This window comes from Staurois parvus, unplaced genomic scaffold, assembly GCF_062004578.1.
Source record: "Staurois parvus isolate SC_StPar_1 unplaced genomic scaffold, SC_StPar_1.0 ptg002570l, whole genome shotgun sequence".
Taxonomy (NCBI): Eukaryota; Metazoa; Chordata; class Amphibia; order Anura; family Ranidae; genus Staurois; species Staurois parvus.
Genome location: NW_028320366.1, coordinates 49,254 through 67,577, shown reverse-complemented (window position 1 = coordinate 67,577; position 18,324 = coordinate 49,254). Strand labels below are relative to the sequence as shown.

At 55.7% G+C, this 18,324-nt stretch overlaps 1 protein-coding gene across 1 annotated transcript in view; it reads left to right on the top strand.

Moving 5' to 3' along the window:
* Positions 1-1,976: 1,976 nt before the first annotated feature.
* The window catches only part of LOC149430634 (prostaglandin F2 receptor negative regulator-like), a gene marked incomplete at its 5' end in the record, with an annotated part of 32,620 nt that continues 16,272 nt past the window's right edge, over positions 1,977-18,324 (top strand). Inside the window, 2 exons of the mRNA XM_089666172.1 lie at positions 1,977-2,397; positions 16,048-16,467. Of these exons, the coding sequence (XP_089522298.1) occupies positions 1,977-2,397; positions 16,048-16,467 (841 nt within the window). The remainder of the gene's footprint in view (positions 2,398-16,047; positions 16,468-18,324) is intronic.

Here is an 18,324-nt window from a genome sequence, read left to right as displayed (position 1 = left end):
CCGCTGGGGACGGGTTTCATGTATTCTGTAACACGCTACTTCCTATGTCCCGCTATAGACGTGTCGGGGGAGAAGGATGTGGAATGTGGCTCGGTGAGGGACGCAACGCTCTGCAGATCTGTAGAACTTCCCTCCATGTGAAGTGCTCTGAGGGGGGGAGGGGGAGGATTGTAGTGTATAGGATAAGAATTAACCCTCAGCGCTCCGTACACTCTGCGTTCTGCTCCCCTCCCCTCCGGGGTTATCCGCCAATCAGAAGCTCTGCTTTCACCCTGTGTGTGCCGGACCTCCCCTACCCAGTCCTGGAACACCAACTATTCATGTTGTACTTACCTCCGTGTCTGTGGACTGTATGTGTCACCGCTGCATGGCATGGCCTGACCTTCCTCTTCCTTCCCTGAACCCCATCCTGACCTTTCTCCAAGCCCCCATCCTCCGACTCTCCCCCCTGAACCCTGTCCTGATCCTTCCTGCAACTTCTTCCTCAATTAATCAACGACCCTTCCTGCAACACCTTCTCCGTATCCTGTCCTGACCCTTCCTCTGAATCCTGTCCTGACCCTTCCTCTGAATCCTGTCCTGACCCTTCCTCTGAATCCTGTCCTGACCCTTCCTCTGAATCCTGTCCTGACCCTTCCTCTGAATCCTGTCCTGACCCTTCCTCTGAATCCTGTCCTGACCCTTCCTCTGAATCCTGTCCTGACCCTTCCTCTGAATCCTGTCCTGACCCTTCCTCTGAATCCTGTCCTGACCCTTCCTCTGAATCCTGTCCTGACCCTTCCTCTGAATCCTGTCCTGACCCTTCCTCTGAATCCTGTCCTGACCCTTCCTCTGAATCCTGTCCTGACCCTTCCTCTGAATCCTGTCCTGCTCCCTCCCTCTGACTCCTTTCCCCAACTCTCTCCTGAACCCATTCTGACCCCTTCCTCAGCCTCCCTCCCTAAACTCCACTCTTGCCCCTTCCTCTGCCTCCGTCCCTAAACTCCCTTCTTGCCCCTTCCTCAGCCTCCCTCCCTAAACTCCACTCTTGCCCCTTCCTCTGCCTCCGTCCCTAAACTCCCTTCTTGCCCCTTCCTCAGCCTCCCTCCCTAAACTCCACTCTTGCCCCTTCCTCTGCCTGCCTCCCTCCCTAAACTCCCTTCTTGCCCCTTCCTCTGCCTCCCTCCCTCCCTAAACTCCCTTCTTGCCCCTTCCTCAGCCTCCCTCCCTAAACTCCCTTCTTGCCCCTTCCTCTGCCTCCTTCCATAAACTCCCTTCTTGCCCCTTCCTCCGCCTCCCTCCCTCCCTAAACTCCACTCTTGCCCCTTCCTCCGCCTCCCTCCCTCCCTAAACTCCACTCTTGCCCCTTCCTCCGCCTCCCTCCCTCCCTAAACTCCCTTCTTGCCCCTTCCTCTGCCTCCCTCCCTCCCTCCCTAAACTCCCTTCTTGCCCCTTCCTCTGCCTCCCTCCCTCCCTAAACTCCCTTCTTGCCCCTTCCTCTGCCTCCCTCCCTCCCTAAACTCCCTTCTTGCCCCTTCCTCTGCCTCCTTCCCTAAACTCCCTTCTTGCCCCTTCCTCTGCCTCCCTCCCTAAACTCCCTTCTTGCCCCTTCCTCTGCCTCCCTCCCTCCCTAAACTCCCTTCTTGCCCCTTCCTCTGCCTCCCTCCCTCCCTAAACTCCCTTCTTGCCCCTTCCTCCGCCTCTCTCCCTCCCTAAACTCCCTTCTTGCCCCTTCCTCCGCCTCCCTCCCTCCCTAAACTCCCTTCTTGCCCCTTCCTCCGCCTCCCTCCCTCCCTAAACTCCCTTCTTGCCCCTTCCTCTGCCTCCCTCCCTCCCTAAACTCCCTTCTTGCCCCTTCCTCTGCCTCCCTCCCTCCCTAAACTCCCTTCTTGCCCCTTCCTCTGCCTCCATACATTTGGTGTCTGATCCCGGAGAACGATGATATTCAGAGTTTCATCCTTTGAGTGATGTTCCCCTCACCCGTCCTGTGATGTTCCCCTCACCCGTCCTGTGATGTGCCCCTCACCCGTCCCGTTTCTCTCTCTACAGTTGCTGTGTGGAGTCGCATTGTCCGTGTCCCTTCAGGTCCTCTCCTGCGGGTGGAAGGCACTGATATCACCATCTCCTGTAACGTGAGCGACTATGAGGGCCCCCCAGAGCAGAACTTTGAATGGACGTTTTCCCTTGGTTCCGGCCCTGTGGTCGGGGTCCTCAGTACTTGGGATGATACCTTCACAGACGCTGCACTTTCAGGTCGGGTGAGAGCGGGCGGCATCCAGCTTCAGAGAACCGGGAACAGCGAGGTCCTCCTCCGGGTACGACAGCTGAGCACGTCCGACGAGGGGAACTACACCTGCTCCACACCCAGCACCGACGCCACCGTCAGCGGCAACTACAAGGACCATGTGCAGCTGAAAGGTAACAAATATGAGGCAAAAGGCCGCCAAATGTTTCCTGTGTGCTATGATGTCCGTCGTCAATATACAGGATCTCCCAGAAGTCAGTCCACCCCTGAGTGACAAGGTCCAAATGGGGCCCAATCAGCCATTTTCCCTCCCCGATGTCATGTGACTCGTTAGGGTTACAAGGTCTCAGGTGTGAATGGGGGGCGGGGGGGTTACATTTGGTGTGATCGCTCTCACTCTCTCATACTGGTCACTGGGAGTTCAACATGGCACCTCATGGCTACAGTCGTGGTTCCTCTTCATAGTAGTTTATAGGAGAATGGTGATGTGCTTCCTTCTCTATGAAGAGGAACCACGACTGGGGACCATGTCTCCATAAGGAGGAAACTTCAGGTGCCCATCAGAGAAGGAAGCCTGTCCCCGCTCCTTTTTAAACTACTAGCAGGAGGAAACCTGACCAGGAGCCATGTGTCCATTGGGAGGAATTTACCACGTTTGGTCAGAGAAGGAAATATTTCACCACTTTGCTGTGAACTCCTCTTGTAAGGAAGGTTACACCAGTCTCTGGCCATGGACCACTACATTCCAGCCCCGTACAGAGGAGATCACCATTCTGGGGCCGTGAATAGGAGGAAGCACAACCGTCAGCCATGTCGGTCAGAGAAGGAAGACCATCATCGCTCTCCTGTGAGCAGGAAACACGGCTTGTCCATTCAGATAACTCCTCTGATCTTTCGTCTGTAGGTTTAGAGATTGAAAAGAAGAGTCTGGTTGCTGCGGGGTCCAGGACTCTGTGCCCTGTCTTGCAGGAGGAGCTGCGCACACTTTATAGAATTCAGGAGCAAGTCAGTCCGCTGTAAGCTGCTAGAGAAAGTCATCAGTCCGAACTTTTTTAATTTTAAAGAGGACCTGTTCCTAAAGAGACAATTGGCATTCTGTAAGAGGTGGTACTGCCAGGTGCTTGACCCCCTTTGCTGGTCTCTGCTCCCTGGTAGCCCCCAACCCCAGAACCCCCCCACCCCGCAATGCACTGCATGGCCTTTTCTAGAAATGGAGACGCAGGCATTGTGGGATGCCGGGACCTGCCGGAGTACAGCTTGGCACTCTGTGTCCAGATTTTGCTAGAGAGACACTTTTTGAAGGCCTTGCGGCTCCTGGGATTGGTCCAGCTTAGCTGTGTGGTTGATACGTGGGAAGCCCGATCGTTCTCCAGCGTTCTCTCGGCTTTAATTAGGACATTATTTATGTTGGAAATCTCTCCGAACCTTTTTTTTTTCCTTTTCCTTTGTTCCTTCCAAAAGTCGATGGAAATGACAAGTAGAGTCAGCTGCCCCCTGCTGGCTGTGTTTAGAAATGCAGGCCCAAAGATGTCAATTATACACTCACCGGCCACTTTATTAGGTCCACCTTGCTAGTAGCGGGTTGGACCTTCAGAACTGCCTTTTTGATCTTCGTGGCATAGATTCAACGAGGTGTTGGAAACATTCCTCAGAAATTTTGGTCCATATTGAGTTCCTGTTGCCTTTCTATCATCTGGAACCGGTCTGCCCATTCTCCTCTGACCTCTGACCCCAACAAGGCTTTTTCCTCCACACAACTGCCACTCACTGGATGTTTTCTCTTTTATGGACTTTTCTCTGTAAACCCTAGAAATGGTTGTGTGGAGTAAATCCCAGGAAATCAGCAGTTTCTGAAATACTAATAAAGTGGCTGAGTATATTTACATACTTACTGTGGACCCCCCCCCCCCCATACACACTGAGGTGGACCCCCCCATACACACTGAGATGGGAGTTGGGGCAATTGCTGAGATGTAAGTTCATTTAGATACCTCTTTTGAAGAATCCACCGTTTTTATTTCTTTGAGCATGGACACCGAAACAAAACGTAAAGTGCAAAGAGATACACAATGATAACGTATCTGAACTCCATGCAATCTGTAAATGTTATATAAATCCATGGGACCGGCATATGGTAATCCATGGCCAGGGATCCGGAAACTCCTCCATATGGGACCGACATTTGGCAATCCATGGCTGGGGATTAGGTAATTCCTCCATATTGGACCAACCTTCGGTAATCCATGGCTAGGGATTAGGTAATTCCTCCATATGGGACCGACATTTGGCAATCCATGGCTGGGGATTAGGTAATTCCTCCATATTGGACCAACCTTCGGTAATCCATGGCTAGGGATTAGGTAATTCCTCCATATGGGATCGACATTTGGTAATCCATGCTCGGGAACTGGGAAACTCCTTCACATGGGACCAACATATGGTAATCCATGGACCAAGATTGTTGAACTCCTTCACATTGAACCGACATTTGATAATAGCCTGGGATTGGGGAACTCCTCCATATGAGACAGACATTTTGGTAATCCTTGGCCTGGGATTGGGGAACTCTTCACTCAGGATTTTGTTTATAGTAATCCAAGGCCTGGGATTAAAGAACTCCCTTGTACAGGACCGATATATAGTAACCAATGGTCTAGATCTGAGGAACTCCTCCTCATGAGACCAGCATGTAGTAATCCATGACCCAGGATTGGGGAACTCCTCAGTATAAATGGCGTATAGTAATCCATGGTCCAGGTTCAGTCATCCCCTCCATTCAGGACTAGGGTGTGGTAATGCATTGCCCAGGATTGGCGAACAGTGAAGTCCTCTGTATAGGACCAGCATATAGTACTTTGTGGCCCAGGACTGATGAACTCCAGACAGGAGGAGTATTTAGTAATCTATGATTCGGCATTGGTGAACTACTCCATATGGGACCAACATATGGTAATCCATGGACTAGGATTGGGTAACTCCTCCATATAGGAGACCAGCATATAGTAATCAGTGGCCTGGGACTGGGGAACTCCTCCTCATGAGACCATCATGTTGCAGTCCATGACCCAGCATTGGGGAACTCCTCAGTACGAATGGCATATCGGTGGCCTGGGTTCAGTCATCTCCTCCATTCAGGACTGGGATATGGTAATACCTTGCCCAGTTTTGGTGAACAATGAAGTCCTCAGTACAGGACCAGCATATAGTACTTTGTGACCCAGAATTGATGAACTCCAGACAGGAGGTGCATATAGTAAGCCATGGCCCGACACTGGTGAATACCTCCATGCAGAATCGAGATATAGCAATCCATGACCACGGATTGGTGAACTCCTCCATATGGGACCGACCTATGGTAATCCATGGACTAGGATTGGGTAACTCCTTCATATGGGGCTGGCATATTGTAATCCATGGGCTGGAATTGGGGAACTCCTCCATATGGAACCTGCATATAGTAGGAGGAGCATATAGTAATCCATGGCCTGACATTAGTGAATACCTCCATGCAGAATCGAGATATAGCAATCCATGACCACGGATTGGTGAACTCCTCCATATGGGACTGACCTATGGTAATCCATGGACTAGGATTTGGCAACTCCTTCATATGGGGCTGGCATATTGTAATCCATGGACTGGAATCGGGGAACTCCTCCATATGGCATTGGCATGTGGTAACCCATGGCCCAGGATAGGCGAACTCCTCCATATGGGACCGACCTATGGTAATCCATGGACTAGGATTGGGTAACTCCTTCATATGGGGCTGGCATATTGTAATCCATGGGCTGGAATTGGGGAACTCCTCCATATGGCATTGACATATGGTAACCCATGGCCCAGGATAGGCAAACTCCTCCATATGGGACCGACCTATGGTAATCCATGGACTAGGATTTGGCAACTCCTTCATATGGGGCTGGCATATTGTAATCCATGGACTGGAATCGGGGAACTCCTCCATATGGCATTGGCATATGGTAACCCATGGCCTAGGATAGAACTCCTCCATATGGGACCGACCTATGGTAATCCATGGACTAGGATTGGGTAACTCCTTCATATGGGGCTGGCATATTGTAATCCATGGACTGGAATCGGGGAACTCCTCCATATGGCATTGGCATATGGTAACCCATGGCCTAGGATAGAACTCCTCCATATTGGACCGACCTATGGTAATCCATGGACTAGGATTGGGTAACTCCTTCATATGGGGCTGGCATATTGTAATCCATGGACTGGAATCGGGGAACTCCTCCATATGGCATTGGCATATGGTAACCCATGGCCCAGGATAGGCAAACTCCTCCATATGGGACCGACCTATGGTAATCCATGGACTAGGATTGGGTAACTCCTTCATATGGGGCTGGCATATTGTAATCCATGGGCTGGAATTGGGGAACTCCTCCATATGGAACCTGCATATAGTAGGAGGAGCATATAGTAATCCATGGCCTGACATTAGTGAATACCTCCATGCAGAATCGAGATGTAGTCATTCATGGCCCCGGATTGGTGAACTCCTCTGTATGGGACTGGAGTATAGTAATCCATGGCCTGGAGTTGGTGTACACTTCCATATGAGACTGCCATATGAGAGCGAGTAATATGTATGGGACCGACCTATGGTAACCCATGGCCCATTACTGGGTAACTCCTTCATATGGGGCTGGCATATTGTAATCCATGGGCTGGAATTGGGGAACTCCTACATATGGAACCTGCATATAGTAGGAGGAGCATATAGTAAGCCATGGCCCGACACTGGTGAATGCCTCCATGCTGAATTGAGATACAGTAATCCATGGCCACAGATTGGTGAACTCCTCCATATTGGAGCAACATATGGTATTCCATGGACTAGGATTTGGTAACTCCTTCATATGGGGCTGGCATATGGTAATCCATGGACTGGAATTGGGGAACTCCTCCATATGGAACCTGCATATAGTAGGAGGAGCATATAGTAATCCATGGCCTGGCCTTGGTGAATACCTCCATGCAGAATCGAGATGTAGTCACTCATGGCCCCGGATTGGTGAACTCCTCTGTATGGGACTGGAGTATAGTAATCCATGGCCTGAAGTTGGTGTACACTTCCATATGAGAGCGAGTAATATGTATGGGACCGACCTATGGTAACCCATGGCCCATTACTGGTGAACTCCTCTATATGGGACCGACCTATGGTAACCCATGGCCCATTACTGGTGAACTCCTCTATATGGGACTGACCTATGGTAACCCATGGCTCATTGCTGGTGAACTCCTCTATATGGGACCAATATTCAGTAATCCATGGCCTGGGATTGGTGAATTCTGGCTCTGTATTGAAATGTTTTTTCTGTGTGGAAATCAAAGTGTATATAAACCCCAAACATCTATAGTTTTGGATGGAGTAGGGAATGGTTGAGACCTTTCAGGCCTTTTTTGCTGTCCAGTTGGGGGAGGATTTCCCTTCACTTCCTGTCCCAGAGACACAGCAGGAAGTGAGAGAATCCCCCTCTTGGACAGTTGTCGCCAGAACAGGTGTCTCCATTGGAAGATTTCCTGTTCCAGTGACAACAAATTTGGGATTTCCCACCACATTTGGTTCTGGTGACACAGGCAGCAGAAGAAAAACTTTCCTGGGAGTCCTCGCACGTCCACACTCTGTTGAAAACGTAAAAAAAAGGTTTGGGCTGTACATGCACTTTAAATTAGACCTACGGTCAAAACCAGAAATCTATGTACCATTCTATAAATAAAGGGGCCGAGGATACCGTCTGGACCCCGTTCATGGCGTCCTGTGTACGAGGATACCGTCTGGACCCCGTTCATGGCGTCCTGTGTACGAGGATCCCGTCTGGACCCCGTTCATGGCGTCCTGTGTACGAGGATCCCGTCTGGACCCCGTTCATGGCGTCCTGTGTACGAGGATCCCGTCTGGACCCCGTTCATGGCGTCCTGTGTACGAGGATACTGTCTGGACCCCGTTCATGGCGTCCTGTGTAAGAGGATACTGTCTGGACCCCGTTCATGGCGTCCTGTGTACGAGGATACCGTCTGGACCCCGTTCATGGCGTCCTGTGTACGAGGATCCCGTCTGGACCCCGTTCATGGCGTCCTCTGTACGAGGATCCCGTCTGGACCCCGTTCATGGCGCCCTGTGTACGAGGATACCGTCTGGACCCCGTTCATGGCGCCCTGTGTACGAGGATACCGTCTGGACCCCGTTCATGGCGCCCTGTGTACGAGGATACCGTCTGGACCCCGTACATGGCGTCCTGTGTACGAGGATACCGTCTGGACCCCGTACATGGCGTCCTGTGTACGAGGATACCGTCTGGACCCCGTTCATGGCGCCCTGTGTACGAGGATACTGTCTGGACCCATTCATGGCGTCCTGTGTAAGAGGATACCGTCTGGACCCCGTTCATGGCGTCCCGTGTACGAGGATACTGTCTGGACCCCGTTCATGGCGCCCTGTGTACGAGGATCCCGTCTGGACCCCGTTCATGGCGTCCTGTGTACGAGGATCCCGTCTGGACCCCGTTCATGGCGTCCTGTGTACGAGGATCCCGTCTGGACCCCGTTCATGGCGCCCTGTGTACGAGGATCCCGTCTGGACCCCGTTCATGGCGCCCTGTGTACGAGGATCCCGTCTGGACCCCGTTCATGGCGCCCTGTGTACGAGGATACCGTCTGGACCCCGTTCATGGCGCCCTGTGTACGAGGATACCGTCTGGACCCCGTTCATGGCGCCCTGTGTACGAGGATACCGTCTGGACCCCGTTCATGGCGCCCTGTGTACGAGGATACCGTCTGGACCCCGTTCATGGCGCCCCGTGTACGAGGATACCGTCTGGACCCCGTTCATGGCGCCCCCTGTACGAGGATACCGTCTGGACCCCGTTCATGGCGCCCCGTGTACGAGGATACCGTCTGGACCCCGTTCATGGCGCCCCGTGTACGAGGATACCGTCTGGACCCCGTTCATGGCGTCCCGTGTACGAGGATACCGTCTGGACCCCGTTCATGGCGTCCCGTGTACGAGGATACCGTCTGGACCCCGTTCATGGCGTCCCGTGTACGAGGATACCGTCTGGACCCCGTTCATGGCGTCCCGTGTACGAGGATACCGTCTGGACCCCGTTCATGGCGTCCCGTGTACGAGGATACCGTCTGGACCCCGCTCATGGCGTCCCGTGTACGAGGATACCGTCTGGACCCCGCTCATGGCGTCCCGTGTACGAGGATACCGTCTGGACCCCGCTCATGGCGTCCCGTGTACGAGGATACCGTCTGGACCCCGCTCATGGCGCCCCGTGTACGAGGATACCGTCTGGACCCCGCTCATGGCGCCCCGTGTACGAGGATACCGTCTGGACCCCGCTCATGGCGCCCCGTGTACGAGGATACCGTCTGGACCCCGTTCATGGCGCCCCGTGTACGAGGATACCGTCTGGACCCCGTTCATGGCGCCCCGTGTACGAGGATACCGTCTGGACCCCGTTCATGGCGCCCCGTGTACGAGGATCCCGTCTGGACCCCGTTCATGGCGCCCCGTGTACGAGGATCCCGTCTGGACCCCGTTCATGGCGCCCCGTGTACGAGGATACCGTCTGGACCCCGTTCATGGCGCCCCGTGTACGAGGATACCGTCTGGACCCCGTTCATGGCGCCCCGTGTACGAGGATACCGTCTGGACCCCGTTCATGGCGCCCCGTGTACGAGGATACCGTCTGGACCCCGTTCATGGCGCCCCGTGTACGAGGATACCGTCTGGACCCCGTTCATGGCGCCCCGTGTACGAGGATACCGTCTGGACCCCGTTCATGGCGCCCCGTGTACGAGGATACCGTCTGGACCCCGTTCATGGCGCCCTGTGTACGAGGATACCGTCTGGACCCCGTTCATGGCGCCCTGTGTACGAGGATACCGTCTGGACCCCGTTCATGGCGCCCTGTGTACGAGGATACCGTCTGGACCCCGTTCATGGCGCCCTGTGTACGAGGATACCGTCTGGACCCCGTTCATGGCGCCCTGCGTACGAGGATACCGTCTGGACCCCGTTCATGGCGCCCTGCGTACGAGGATACCGTCTGGACCCCGTTCATGGCGCCCTGCGTACGAGGATACCGTCTGGACCCCGTTCATGGCGCCCTGCGTACGAGGATACCGTCTGGACCCCGTTCATGGCGCCCTGCGTACGAGGATACCGTCTGGACCCCGTTCATGGCGCCCTGTGTACGAGGATACCGTCTGGACCCCGTTCATGGCGCCCTGTGTACGAGGATACCGTCTGGACCCCGTTCATGGCGCCCTGTGTACGAGGATACCGTCTGGACCCCGTTCATGGCGCCCTGTGTACGAGGATACCGTCTGGACCCCGTTCATGGCGCCCTGTGTACGAGGATACCGTCTGGACCCCGTTCATGGCGCCCTGTGTACGAGGATACCGTCTGGACCCCGTTCATGGCGCCCTGTGTACGAGGATACCGTCTGGACCCCGTTCATGGCGCCCTGTGTACGAGGATCCCGTCTGGACCCCGTTCATGGCGCCCTGTGTACGAGGATCCCGTCTGGACCCCGTTCATGGCGCCCTGTGTACGAGGATACCGTCTGGACCCCGTTCATGGCGCCCTGTGTACGAGGATCCCGTCTGGACCCCGTTCATGGCGCCCTGTGTACGAGGATCCCGTCTGGACCCCGTTCATGGCGCCCTGTGTACGAGGATCCCGTCTGGACCCCGTTCATGGCGCCCTGTGTACGAGGATCCCGTCTGGACCCCGTTCATGGCGCCCTGTGTACGAGGATCCCGTCTGGACCCCGTTCATGGCGCCCTGTGTACGAGGATCCCGTCTGGACCCCGTTCATGGCGCCCTGTGTACGAGGATCCCGTCTGGACCCCGTTCATGGCGCCCTGTGTACGAGGATCCCGTCTGGACCCCGTTCATGGCGCCCTGTGTACGAGGATCCCGTCTGGACCCCGTTCATGGCGCCCTGTGTACGAGGATCCCGTCTGGACCCCGTTCATGGCGCCCTGTGTACGAGGATCCCGTCTGGACCCCGTTCATGGCGCCCTGTGTACGAGGATCCCGTCTGGACCCCGTTCATGGCGCCCTGTGTACGAGGATCCCGTCTGGACCCCGTTCATGGCGCCCTGTGTACGAGGATCCCGTCTGGACCCCGTTCATGGCGCCCTGTGTACGAGGATCCCGTCTGGACCCCGTTCATGGCGCCCTGTGTACGAGGATCCCGTCTGGACCCCGTTCATGGCGCCCTGTGTACGAGGATCCCGTCTGGACCCCGTTCATGGCGCCCTGTGTACGAGGATACCGTCTGGACCCCGTTCATGGCGCCCTGTGTACGAGGATACCGTCTGGACCCCGTTCATGGCGCCCTGTGTACGAGGATACCGTCTGGACCCCGTTCATGGCGCCCTGTGTACGAGGATACCGTCTGGACCCCGTTCATGGCGCCCTGTGTACGAGGATACCGTCTGGACCCCGTTCATGGCGCCCTGTGTACGAGGATACCGTCTGGACCCCGTTCATGGCGCCCTGTGTACGAGGATACCGTCTGGACCCCGTTCATGGCGCCCTGTGTACGAGGATACCGTCTGGACCCGTTCATGGCGCCCTGTGTACGAGGATACCGTCTGGACCCCGTTCATGGCGCCCTGTGTACGAGGATACCGTCTGGACCCCGTTCATGGCGCCCTGTGTACGAGGATACCGTCTGGACCCCGTTCATGGCGCCCTGTGTACGAGGATACCGTCTGGACCCCGTTCATGGCGCCCTGTGTACGAGGATACCGTCTGGACCCCGTTCATGGCGCCCTGTGTACGAGGATACCGTCTGGACCCCGTTCATGGCGCCCTGTGTACGAGGATACCGTCTGGACCCCGTTCATGGCGCCCTGTGTACGAGGATACCGTCTGGACCCCGTTCATGGCGCCCTGTGTACGAGGATACCGTCTGGACCCCGTTCATGGCGTCCCGTGTACGAGGATACCGTCTGGACCCCGTTCATGGCGTCCCGTGTACGAGGATACCGTCTGGACCCCGTTCACGGCGTCCCGTGTACGAGGATACCGTCTGGACCCCGTTCACGGCGTCCCGTGTACGAGGATACCGTCTGGACCCCGTTCACGGCGTCCCGTGTACGAGGATCCCGTCTGGACCCCGTTCACGGCGTCCCGTGTACGAGGATCCCGTCTGGACCCCGCTCACGGCGTCCCGTGTACGAGGATACCGTCTGGACCCCGCTCACGGCGTCCCGTGTACGAGGATCCCGTCTGGACCCCGTTCACGGCGTCCCGTGTACGAGGATACCGTCTGGACCCCGCTCACGGCGTCCCGTGTACGAGGATACCGTCTGGACCCCGCTCACGGCGTCCCGTGTACGAGGATACCGTCTGGACCCCGCTCACGGCGTCCCGTGTACGAGGATACCGTCTGGACCCCGCTCACGGCGTCCCGTGTACGAGGATACCGTCTGGACCCCGCTCACGGCGTCCCGTGTACGAGGATACCGTCTGGACCCCGCTCACGGCGTCCTGTGTACGAGGATCCCGTCTGGACCCCGTTCATGGCGTCCTCTGTACGAGGATACCGTCTGGACCCCGTTCATGGCGCCCTGTGTACGAGGATACCGTCTGGACCCCGTTCATGGCGCCCTGTGTACGAGGATACCGTCTGGACCCCGTTCATGGCGCCCTGTGTAAGAGGATACCGTCTGGACCCCGTTCATGGCGTCCCGTGTATGAGGATACCGTCTGGACCCCGCTCATGGCGTCCCGTGTATGAGGATACCGTCTGGACCCCGCTCATGGCGTCCCGTGTACGAGGATACTGTCTGGACCCCGCTCATGGCGCCCTGTGTACGAGGATCCCGTCTGGACACCGTTCATGGCGCCCTGTGTACGAGGATCCCGTCTGGACCCCGTTCATGGCGTCCTGTGTACGAGGATCCCGTCTGGACCCCGTTCATGGCGTCCTGTGTACGAGGATCCCGTCTGGACCCCGTTCATGGCGCCCTGTGTACGAGGATACCGTCTGGACCCCGTTCATGGCGCCCTGTGTACGAGGATACCGTCTGGACCCCGTTCATGGCGCCCTGTGTACGAGGATACCGTCTGGACCCCGTTCATGGCGCCCTGTGTACGAGGATACCGTCTGGACCCCGTTCATGGCGCCCTGTGTACGAGGATCCCGTCTGGACCCCGTTCATGGCGTCCTGTGTACGAGGAGCCCGTCTGGACCCCGTTCATGGCGCCCTGTGTACGAGGAGCCCGTCTGGACCCCGTTCATGGCGCCCTGTGTACGAGGATACCGTCTGGACCCCGTTCATGGCGCCCTGTGTACGAGGATACCGTCTGGACCCCGTTCATGGCGCCCTGTGTACGAGGATCCCGTCTGGACCCCGTTCATGGCGCCCTGTGTACGAGGATCCCGTCTGGACCCCGTTCATGGCGCCCTGTGTACGAGGATACCGTCTGGACCCCGTTCATGGCGTCCTGTGTACGAGGATACCGTCTGGACCCCGTTCATGGCGCCCTGTGTACGAGGATACCGTCTGGACCCCGTTCATGGCGCCCTGTGTACGAGGATACCGTCTGGACCCCGTTCATGGCGCCCTGTGTACGAGGATACCGTCTGGACCCCGTTCATGGCGCCCTGTGTACGAGGATACCGTCTGGACCCCGTTCATGGCGCCCTGTGTACGAGGATACCGTCTGGACCCCGTTCATGGCGCCCTGTGTACGAGGATACCGTCTGGACCCCGTTCATGGCGCCCTGTGTACGAGGATACCGTCTGGACCCCGTTCATGGCGTCCCGTGTACGAGGATACCGTCTGGACCCCGTTCATGGCGTCCCGTGTACGAGGATACCGTCTGGACCCCGTTCATGGCGTCCCGTGTACGAGGATACCGTCTGGACCCCGTTCATGGCGTCCCGTGTACGAGGATACCGTCTGGACCCCGTTCATGGCGTCCCGTGTACGAGGATCCCGTCTGGACCCCGTTCATGGCGTCCCGTGTACGAGGATCCCGTCTGGACCCCGTTCATGGCGTCCCGTGTACGAGGATCCCGTCTGGACCCCGTTCATGGCGTCCCGTGTACGAGGATCCCGTCTGGACCCCGTTCATGGCGTCCCGTGTACGAGGATCCCGTCTGGACCCCGTCCATGGCGTCCCGTGTACGAGGATCCCGTCTGGACCCCGTCCATGGCGTCCCGTGTACGAGGATACCGTCTGGACCCCGTCCATGGCGTCCCGTGTACGAGGATACCGTCTGGACCCCGTTCATGGCGCCCTGTGTACGAGGATCCCGTCTGGACCCCGTTCATGGCGCCCTGTGTACGAGGATCCCGTCTGGACCCCGTTCATGGCGCCCTGTGTACGAGGATCCCGTCTGGACCCCGTTCATGGCGCCCTGTGTACGAGGATACCGTCTGGACCCCGTTCATGGCGTCCCGTGTACGAGGATCCCGTCTGGACCCCGTTCATGGCGTCCCGTGTACGAGGATCCCGTCTGGACCCCGTTCATGGCGTCCCGTGTACGAGGATCCCGTCTGGACCCCGCTCATGGCGTCCCGTGTACGAGGATCCCGTCTGGACCCCGTTCATGGCGTCCCGTGTACGAGGATACTGTCTGGACCCCGTTCATGGCGTCCTGTGTACCAGGCGGAGTGACCCTTCGTGTGACCTTCGGCATCCTTTTGAAGTTGTGTTTGAAGAAAGAAGTGCCCCCGGGGTGGTTGGGGTTGGGGGGGGGTTGTGCTGACACAGAACAGATCTTCTCTATTCAGTAAGGGGTGGGGGGTCTCCACTGCACAGTGACTGGCCCAGGTCCCCCATAAGAAGGACGTTACAATGCTGAACATTGGCCAGAGGGCGGCCATGTTTGACCTATGACCCTTTAATATTCCATTAACCCCTGCAGTTGCCTGACTCGCACTTGGATGGCGGGAAAGCCTCACAGTCCTTGTCTGTGTCCACCAATCAGACCCTCCATCACTCTCCACCTTCCAAGTCTGTCTCCTTCATCCTATGGTGATCCAGACCCTCTGAGGGTTCCTCTGGGACTTGTAGTCCTGCACAGAATCTTATTCAGCAAGGTATGCAATGCCCATTTCACATCACAGCTCCACATTTTCATACGTGAGAAGGAATAGGAAGACCCCCAACATCACCCTCTTAGGGCCACCATCCACGTATCTGGAGGGGAACAGATCCAGTCTGAACCAACATCTGACCTTGTGGGAGCAGAGGACATCTGGTGTTCTCCATTAATATTTAGAAATGTATAAAAGATCAGAGATTGGCAAATTGAATCCGGGAACCAGTAAGACCAGTACATGAGATCCAAGGCTGCTTTTAAAGGGTTAGACCACCCAAAAGTGATGTTTCAGTTCTAGGGGGTGTCTGTTGTGGTGAGCCACCTGCTGGCTTCTGTGTCCTCCGGGAGCTTCCTGTTGTAGTCCTCCAGTTCTTTTCCCGTCACCCTTCGGGCAGTTTCCCTGTTGCACTCTTCATATTCTAATCTAAAGCCCAGCAGGGATGGTGGGAGCTCCTCAAAAATGCTGCAGCTGGTGAGCAAAACCAAAACTCCACACAGAGATTCCCATTAGATAGAGGAACCTAAATTGAATGATCAGTTCTGGGCGGACTGACCCTTTAAGGATCCAGGTAACACAAGATTCCAATGATGGTAATGTAAAAGGCTCAAAGGGTTTGTTCTCCACCGCCAACCCGTCATGTCTTGGTTCTCTGTCGTTTGTCCTGCACCAGCCATCCTAATGCCTCTCTCCTCCTCTCTCCAGTGATCCCCGACACGCTGAACCTGCATGGCCCGAAGGGTCGTACGACCACTGTGCGCAATGTGACCGAAGGAGGGTCTTTCCAGCTGCAGTGCCAGGCGGGCGTCTCCGAATCCTCCGCTCACACTCACCTGTCCCTGACCTGGGAGCGGCAGACAGCAGGCTCCACCTCCAAGGTCCTGACACTGACCCACCTGGGGCGTTTCCAGCCCGGACCGGACTATGCCGACCGATACAACCGCGGGGAGGTGCGACTCGACACGGCCGGATCTGACAAGTACCAGCTGACTGTAGATGGCGCCCAGACAATGGATGGAGGGGACTACAGCTGCGTGGCCCAGACCTGGGTGCAGGGGCCTGAAGGCTGGGAGAAGATCCAGGAGAAGAGAGTGGACGTGTCTCAAGTGGAGGTTTGGCCAATGGGTGAGTGAGGGGAAATGGGTGGAAAATGGGATCAATAATCTGTGTAATATGGAAGGGGAGGAGCCTGTGTTAACAGTTTGTGTCCATGGATGGGAGGGGAGGTCCCATATATGATCTTCTGTAATCTGTCCAGTCCCAACCCGGTACCCTTCATGATTAGACCGCCATTTGCCTGTGTCCTAAAACTGATTCCCGTTCCTTCAGTCCAACACGACTCCAGCCCAGGCCCTTATGTTGGGCTCCCATTACTCACAAAAACTGAGCCCCAGTCCAACCAAACGCCATCATAGGCCCTTCAAGATTAGACTCCCATAACCCTGCGTTTAACCAAAATGAGCCCCATTCCTCCAGTCCAACACAACCCCAGCCCCTTTCAGATTGGACTTCCATAACCCTTTGCATCTCCAGTCAATCCAACACAACCCCAGCCCAGGCCCTTTCAGATTGGAATTCCATAACCCTTTGCATCACCAGTCAATCCAATCCTACACAACCCCAGCCCAGGCCCTTTCAGATTGGACTTCCATAACCCTTTGCATCTCCAGTCAATCCAACACAACCCCAGCCCAGGCCCTTGGGATTAGGCTACCACTACCTCGTGTGTCCCAAAACCGAGCACAGTCCATTCAATTCAACACAACCCTTGCACCACACCCTTGGAGATTAGTCTTCTATTACAACCTCATCACTCAAATTCAACACAAACCCAGCCTGTCCCTTCGAGATTAGACTGCCATTGCCTTCTGTGTCTAAAAATTGAGCTTCGTGCCTTCAATCGAACGCAACCCCAGCTCGGGCCCTTGGAGATTGGCTCCCACTACATTGTGTGTCCCAAAACTGAGTCCCATACATTCAATCCAATGCAGCCTTAGTTGCAGACCCTTTGAGATTAGGCTACCATTACCCTGTGTGTCCTCAAGCCAAACCCCATCCCTCCAATCCAACACAACCCCAGAGCAGGCCTTTGGGATCAGGATTCCATTACCCCATGCAACCCTATAAACTGAGCCCCATCCCTCCAGTCCACCATGACCTCACCTGGGCCCTTCGAGATTAGACTCTTATCTTTTGTATTTCCCAAAACTGAGCTCCTTCCTTTCAATCCAACCCAGCCCTAGCTCCAGGCCTTTTGATATTCGGTTCCCATTACCCTGTTTTGTCCTCGGGCTAAACCCCATCCCTCCAGTTGAACACAACCATAGAGCAGGCCTTTCAGGGTTAGACTTCCATTACCCCATGTGTTCCTATAAATTGAGCCTCATCCCTCCAATCCAACAAGACCTCACCTGGGCCCTTCGAGATTCGATTCCCATCATTTTTGTATTTCCCAAAACTGAGCCCCTTCCTTTCAATCCAACTCGGCCCTACCTGAAGACCCTTTGAGATTAGGCTACAATTACCCTGTGTGTCCTCAAGCCAAATCCCATCCCTTCAATCCAACACATCCCCAGAGCAGGCCTTTGGGATCAGACTTCCATTACCCCATGCAACCCTATAAACTGAGCCCCATCCCTCCAATCCAACATGACCACAGCCAAGCCCTTCGAGGTTAGGCCCCTTTTTATCTTTATATGTCCCAAAACTGAGCCCCATCCCTCCAATCCAACACATCCCCAGAGCAGGTCTTTGGGATCAGACTTCCATTACCCCTATAAACTGAGCCCCATCCCTCCAATCCAACATGACCACAGCTAAGCCCTTTGAGGTTAGGCCCCTTTTTATCTTTATATGTCCCAAAACTGAGCCCCATCCCGCCAATCCAACACGACCACAGTGTGGGCGCTTTAAGATTAGACTCCTATTACCTTTGTGTGTCCCAAAACTGGACCCTGTCCCTTCAATTCAACACAACCCCAG